Genomic DNA, 7,921 nt, shown 5'->3' on the forward strand with positions numbered 1-7,921 from the left:
TTTTCTTTGAGAAACACAACTGTGCTTCTGTCTTAGTGATCACAGGTGCAAGGCCATCTGTATAAAAAGGGTGTCCCTGACTGGAAGAACCAAGACCCCTCGGATGCTCCCCCATCTGCTTACGCACCAAGATAAGGAGGGACGTAAGAGCTGCCTGCAGCCTTGACTCCAGGCAGTGCTGGGATTGTAAAGGGAGAGCAGATCCCAAAATAAAGGTCACTTGAGGAAATAAGAGTCTTTGAGGCTTTTCTAAACAAGCCCCAGAGGGGCACAATTGGCCAAATCCATCGTAGGAAACTATGAAACAGCAGGCTGGAGTTTCTTTCACAAGCGTTTCATGGGTGAGTCAGGAATGGACAGAAGCCAAGAGCTGACATGGAGCCGATCCTGCATTTAGGAAAAGGTGCCGTTCTCAGACGGCAGCGCTGGAGACCTACCTACAGCTGTGAGGCTGGCAGTGGGGCATTGTGGGGTGACGGGACACTGCTGGCTGGGATACTGACTACATAACTGTATGTCACCACTCAACCATGCAGCTGCCAAGTCTGATGATCTGAGTTCAATCCCTAAGACCCATGTGTACAGCTAAAAAGGGGGAGGTTTTAGAACGGGAGGGGGTGACCCCCAAGGTAGAGCACGTATAACCCTGGGTTCCATCCCCAGCACTAAAAGAAAAACCGAGGAGAGGGATTTTATTATATGCAAATTCTACTTAAATATACCCTACTCCCCTCCGCAGAGAGAGGCACATGATAAATTAATCAATTACAAGAAATGAGTTTCAAATACTGATTTTTAAAAATCCAACTTAAAAAAATATAAAGACGGGCTGGAGAGATGGCTCAGTGGTTAAGAACACTGGCTGCTCTTCCAGAGGACGTGAGTTCAAATTCCAGCAACCACATGGTGGCTCACAACCATCTGTCATGAGATCTGATGCCCTCTTCTGGTGTGTCTGAAGACAGAGCACTCGTGTAAATAAAATAAATAAATCTTTTAAAAAAAAAAAAAAGCTAAAGACAGAGCTCCGATCAGCCAATCAAAGACAAGAACAAATGCTGCTGGGAAGGGCTACTGTTAGCCTGGGGATTGGGAGGGTAGAAGTAATTGTGTGGTATCTAAGAGTGGAGTGAGCTGAGTGCTAGCAGATACCTCCCCAGGCTAGTGAGCTGGCTGTGGGTGAAGGCGCTTGCCATCAAGACTCAAGTTCAATCCCTGGAACCCACGCGGTGAAAGGGAGCTGTCCTCTGAGCTCTTGGCCATCAGGACAGAGAGCTGCATGGCCATGCCTGGCTTGCTTTCCCAGGAGTTGGGGACTCTATCTCAGGTCCCATGACTGCACATCAGGCACTTTAGCCCACCCAGCCATCTCCTCAAATTCTCACTTTGGCTCAGTTGGCCACACTTGCTTAATTTGCTTTCTTTCACCTGGATCTTACACTTTCCCTTAAAAACAAAACAAAACAAAACAAAAAAATCACAACAAAAAACCCCACGGTTCTCTTTTCTCTAGTCAGGCGCCACAACCACACGCCAGAGTCACGCACCAGAGCCATCACACACCACAGCCACGCACCACAGCCATACACTACAGCCATGCACTGCAGCCATGCACTGCAGCCATGCACTGCAGCCATGCAGCATCCCCCGAAATCTGGGTTTCCCTCAATCTATAGCAGTAACAAGCCATACCCAGAGTTCTGGGGATCTCCAAACCCTCTCAGACCCTCCTCAAACCTGCTCCAGCCTGTACATCCCGAGTCCAACCTCAGGGGCCCTCTCCTGGGACAGTGTCTCCTTTCAGGGGACCATGCCCTGGAATGGCTTCTCCAGCCTCCTCCCTGCCCTCCCTCTACCTTCCTGAATTACCTGCATGCCGCCATTGTGAAATCAGAGTTGGTCATTTTGCTGTTCCCGCAGCCCTCTGGTGTCAGGCCCCAACTTGTCCCTTCCCTGCCCTTCCCACACTCACCTGCCACTCCCCAAATAAGCCTGTCACCCCAGCGTCTCCTCCCGCTGTGACTATGGACAGCATCATTCACAGCTGTCCAACTCCTGCTCTGCATCCGAAGGTGCAGCCATGTTGCAACCTTTTCTAGAACCTTCCCTCATCCCCAGTCTGAATGGATCCCCACCCCGTAGGTTCCCTAACTCTGTACACCTTTGACCCCACACAGTGTACCCCAGAGAGTCTGTGTACAGGACTGGGCTTGCTCTGTTCCGAGGCTTTGGCATAGGTGTTTGTGAGTGTGCACCAAGATTTTCAAAGCACCCACCATCTCCATGCTCTCTTGTACCAGAGAGGCCTAGGACATGCTACACACTCCGTTCGCTTGTAGGGTACCGCTCTCAGCAGGAATTCTGCCCAAGAGAGTTCCAGGCAAAGTTCAGGGCAATATGTCCTCTTGGAGGCCCAGGAGGGCTTCCTGCCACAGTCATGCTGACCTGGCCCAGGAGATAGGTATTCCAGGCTCTGGGTGCGGCCTGCAGAAGGTCCCCAGCTGGTGTCTTTACTAGCCACACATGGTCGGTGGCAGCAGGGACAGTGTTCAGGATCAGATGTTCCGAAAGCTACATTTAGATTCGTGGGAGGGCCGCAGAGGCTTGCACTCCCTAGGAGGGTCATCTGGGTACCCAGGGCTACCTCTTGACTTATTTTGTATCTCTCAGGACTCAGAGCGCTTGCTGGCTTGCTATTTTGGCTTGCATAAATCCATCCCCTTGGGGCTGGGGATGGAACTCAGTTTGAGAGTGTTTGCCTATGTGCACAAAGCCCTCCCGCTCCCCTAGTATGATGTTGAGTGCCACATACATGGTGAGGCATGAGGCGGTGCACACCTGCAATGCCAGCAGGTGGGCGGGGCAAGAAGATCGGAATCCAATAGAGCGAGTCAGAGGTTGGCCTGCCTACAGGGTACTTGCTCTCAAAAGATAAATAGATCAGAGCGATGACTCAAGTGAGTAGAAACGGCTGCCAGTAAGCCTAATGGCCTGAGCTAGATCCCTTCCACCCGGATGTGTAGGAAGGGAACTGGCTCCTCCTGCTCATTGGCCTCCAACTTCACCATGTACACATGTACATGGGATTAGAAGCAAGTGCCACCGTGCCCAGCAACCTTGAACTCTTGCTCTTCCTATCTCCATCTCGAGTGCTGGGGCTACAGGTGTGTGCCATCAAGGCCGGCCAACTTTTCTGAGACAGGGGTCTTGCTGAAGTTGCCTAGGTTGGCCTGGAGCTTGCTCTGTAACTGACACTAACAGCTGGAAAAGGCTGGGTGCTTTTGGGGGGAGCAGAGGGACCTCCATTTTATAATCAGTGGAACAAGGCTGGCTTGGAGGGTGGGACTCGGCCACTGGTCCCTTTATCTCCAGGTGGGCACGTGTCACCACAAGTAAGCGTTCCCACCCCAGGAACGAACTTAAGGGCCAGCCCCAGCCGGAGAGACGAGATTCCAGCTCCCCGTCCTCCTTCATTCCCAGCAGCCTAGGTGTGCCCCTACCCTCAGGGCTGTTTCCTCCTCCCGAAAGGTCCCCAGCCACAGGCTGGGTTTCTGTCACAGCCTCAGAGAGGAGAGAGAAGGGTGCCTGTCTAGCCCAGATCAGCACTGTGGCACAGAGGCCCTGCTTAGGCAAGGCACTCAAGGTTCTCATCATCTGATTCCATCGCCCTCGGTTCTCAGCTGCTTTTGCTTTTGTAGTCCAGGCTAGCCTGAAACTTGCTAGAGAGCTGAGAGTGACCCTCAACTCCTGATCCTTCTGCGTCCAAGATCTGGGACTACACGTGTGCTCCAGTCTTTTTGCTCTTTATGTTAAAATTACGAGAGAGAGAGAGAGAGAGAGAGAGAGAGAGAGAGAGAGAGAGAGAGAGAATATATATGAATTAGCGCCAGGTTGGCCCAGCAGGAGACCATAAACTCAAGGACGCCAGAGTCCACTTCAATCACAGCCACAGATCCTCAAAGGTTTGGGACATGGTGGGCAAAGACCTGACAAGACACTGGCTCAGTAAATTACCAACAGAGAAGGTAAGACCGAATCCAGTTCTGTTTTGTTTTCCATATGTATGTGGGCAGTGTGTGTCTGATTATTAAAGAAGACTTAAAAGCATAGGGTTACACCCCAAACTTAAGCCCCCAATTCCCAGGAAGCTGGCTCCTTAGAGGCTACAGCCCCACCTTGAGGAACAGCATGGGAGGAAGAGGTGACAAGGATGCCCAGTGAAAGGGGACTCTGAGGGGCGCCACTCACGTTGTTTGGATCTTGCTGAACTCCGGTATCTCTTCTTTCTTCTTTCTAAAGATGAACCAGTAGGTCAGGACCCCCACGATGAGAGAAAACAGAACCATGTCCGTCGTGCTGAATAGAGACACTTCTTCAGCCACGGCCTCAGGCATGGTGGCACTGGTGTCTTCGTGAGAGTCCCCCATGTTGGTGATACAACTGTCAAGAGAGAAGCAGCAGGTGTCAGTGAGGAGGAGAGTGCCCTTGGGGCCGGCATCTGAACACTTCTGTGTGAGGGCCGCCTGGACTGAGCAAGGGAAGTTGCCTCAGCAAGACTCAGCCCAGGCAGCTCCAGCCGAGGGGAGAGCCGACACTGCCAACTACCCCGATGGAGGCGGTTCTGTCAAGGGTAGCCCCTTAGCCAACTGTGAGAACAGAAACCATGGGCTCCTGGTGTCCCTGAGCATCTCCAATCCTGTAAGATACACGTAGATCCTCCTTGTGCTCACCGTTAAGCACCAGGGAAGCCAGGAAGGTTAAGCACACATGGTTCAAAGGGAGATATATATATCCTGTTTTCTGCCAGAAGGCTAGGAACCGGATGTGGTTAAGGGCCTGGTGACCTCTGTGCTATGTGTATAAACGGGTCACAACAGCTCCCCCAGACTCCTCTGTTTATCTCTTGTCAATCTCCAGGCTGGCCTTCTGGAGACCTTTATCATGAGCACCGTTTACCTTGAGCCTGCTTTCTGAGTCAGTCTACAGAACCTATCTTTATGGAAGATGTCACTTGTACTTTACAAGAGTTCTGAGGTAATTATGGCTTAACTTTGTTGTATACACAGGATTGAATTAATTATCATTAAGAAACTTCTTCCCAAAATCTACTGTGCTTAATTAAATATGCCTAAAATAAACTGCCTAAAATTTGAACCAACCCTGCCTACTGAGTGGTATTGAACAGAATCTCCCTCTTGCTTCCCCTGGATCAACATTCTGATGGCTGTGATGTTTGTCAAGACACAAGCCCACCAAGACAAGTCACAGTTAAGACCCTAGTGGAGAGATAGCTGCTTTGTCCCAAAGGCTGGGCTCTTGAGTTGTCTGAATGGGACATGGTCCCAAATCTTTTTGACTGGCTCTGGAAGGGTCCCCAGAAATCCTAGCTGATTAGAATACATTAACTGGAGACCCTGGGCCTCAAGACCAAGTAAAACTAACATAGCACTGAGCCTTACAGTGAACACACACCCTGGCACCTGGAACCCCTGAGATGGTCTGACATCCATGTGTCCTAGCGAACAGTCTAGGCTTCTGGACCTGCAAGCCTACTTGCCAAGGCTCTAGGGACATTTACCGTTGGTCACAAGTGATTCTCAACTGATGCTGGGGTCATAGGTGATTCTCAAATGATGCTGGGGTCAGGTCCTGAGACTTCCAGCGTAAGTTGAAAATGTCGTTGACTTAAAAGTATATTTTAGGGGTTGGTGGGACTGCTTGCCTTGGGAGTCTAAGGAATGGGTTCAAACCCATGAATCCATATTTTTTAGCTATGGTTGGGGAAATGGTTCAGCAGGTGTAAGCACAATGACCTGAAATCCATGCCCGGGACCCACAGTGGAAAGAGAATGGACTCCTCAAAGTTGTCCTCTGACCCCCACACATGCTCCAGCACACACACACACACACACACACACACACACACAAATAAAAACAAAAAGCTATAAGGCCGGGTATGGCATTAATCCCAGTGCTGGGGATGTAGAAGGCAAGAGGACTCCTGGGGCTTGCTGAATGGTCAGCCTGGTCTAATCAGTGAGCTCCTGGCTAATGAGGGGCCATGTTTCAAAATCAGGTATTTGGCTTTCCTGTGGAACACTACTTAAGGTTGTTCTCTGGTGTGTACACACTCGTGCATGCATATATGTGTATACAACATGCTCGAGCGTGCACAGGCCCACACACAGTATTTAATACAACTAGACCAGCAAATACTTGGCTTCGTGAGAGGTGCTCAAAATATTTCCATGGTCTGTTGGACAAAATCATCCCCCGCAAAGCCTACAGGATACTAACTCACTGACTTTTCATGTCATTGTTAACGCAGGGAGCGTCTCTGCTTCATGCAGGAAGTCATTCATCATTGCTGAGAATGAAACGTCCTCATAACCTTCCCCTCCCTGGCAAGGAGAGGCCAACTGGAAATGCTGCCCCAGCCTTTCCCACACCACCACGCCGTCCAGGCTTCAGCTCCCACCTCATGAGTCTGACATGGTAACGGGGGTGTCAGCCAGCCTACTCGGTACAGAAGCCTGGCAGGTAGATAGATCTGATCAGGGTCACAACAGCATGAGGTCCAGAACCCCGAGCAGGCTGTCCCTTCTATTTCCCCATAATCCTGTGACAGAGCATGCTGCTCCAGTCACAGTTCAGTCAGAAATGCCTGAGTCATATCTCAGCAATTCAGGCCAATTGAGGTGGCTTCCTGTCAGCTTCCGTTTGTTGTCACAGCCTCAAGCACTGAGCCAGCCTCAATCTGGGCTATCTGTCCTTCTAGTCTACAGCCCACTTGAGAGTCGGCTTCCTTCTCCAACTTTAGACAAATGCTTTTCCAAGAGCTGGCCCTCATCCCAACTTTTCCTTACTTGTCCTTATGGAGTGCTGCTGGGAATAAAATCCGGGACTTCCCATGAGGCAGATAGGTGCTCTACCACTGAGCCACGCCCCCAGCCCCTCCCTGGGGGATTCTAGGCAGGTGCTCTACCACTGAGCCACGCCCCCCAGCCCCTCACTGGGAGATTCTAGGCAGGGGCTCAACCACTGAGCCACACCCCGAGCCAGTCACTGGGAGTTCTAGGTAAGCCCTCCACCATTGAGCAAAAGCTCCCAGTCTCAAGAAGAGGGTTCTACTGTACTTCTGGCACAGATGCCCGGCCTTTATCCTTTTTGATATCTGACACTAAAGAACAAATTTAACTTCTGTCCTCAAGAACACTGTATTAACTATTTCAACCACACTATGTATTCAGTGCTGACTGTGTCTGTCCAACCTTATCTTAGTCTTTGATAAGCCCACGCACCTTCTGTCAAACATTCACAAAATGAGACCAGGAGGCGTTTAGGACCTGCTTCTAGAAGAGTCTGTCTCATAGAAGTGGGATGAAACAGACACTCAGAGTCAACTGCAGCCAGCTGGGGTCTGCTGGGGACTGATATGCTAACACAGAAAAGCCTGTACTTGTATCCCTCTGAGAGCCAGCAGGCGGTACTGACTCCTTGTCTCCTCACCAGGTAGCCTGCCAGGCCCTGGCTTTCAAGATGCTAGCAAAGCCAAGTCACAAGCCTGACTGCACAACTCAAACTGCCCTTCCTTGTGTGCAGTTCCTAAGGCAGCAGAATATTGGGGCACAGGGGTACTCATGTGTTGTTTTAAAAATAAAAAAAATTTTTTAAAAAGTAGGGTTGTCTGTTATCCCCACTAGGTCTGGCACTGTGGTGCCTTAAGATATCCAACAGATATCCCCACACTCCATTACACTTAAATCTACACATGAAAGACCACACAACACAATAACCTTTGACCCAATTGGTAAGATATAATTGCCCACCTAAACATACAAAGCCCAGTACCATCCATCCCTTAAGAACATTAATAACAACCTGTAAAATCTTAACATCACCTGCCATGGCTTCTCTCCCT

The 7,921-nt window shown here is 50.3% G+C and overlaps 1 protein-coding gene across 2 annotated transcripts in view; it reads right to left on the minus strand.

The window, feature by feature from the left end:
• Positions 1-7,921, minus strand: part of Por (cytochrome p450 oxidoreductase) — a 67,979-nt gene that overhangs the window by 14,165 nt on the left and 45,893 nt on the right. For both annotated transcript variants that reach the window (XM_087578155.1, NM_031576.2), the window contains 1 exon segment: positions 4,249-4,440. In XM_087578155.1, coding sequence (XP_087434281.1) covers positions 4,249-4,427 — 179 coding nt within the window. In that variant the 5' untranslated portion in view covers positions 4,428-4,440.

The sequence above is a fragment of the Rattus norvegicus genome, chromosome 12 (genome assembly GCF_021556685.1).
Source record: "Rattus norvegicus strain SHRSP/BbbUtx chromosome 12, alternate assembly SHRSP_T2T, whole genome shotgun sequence".
NCBI lineage: Eukaryota > Metazoa > Chordata > Mammalia > Rodentia > Muridae > Rattus > Rattus norvegicus.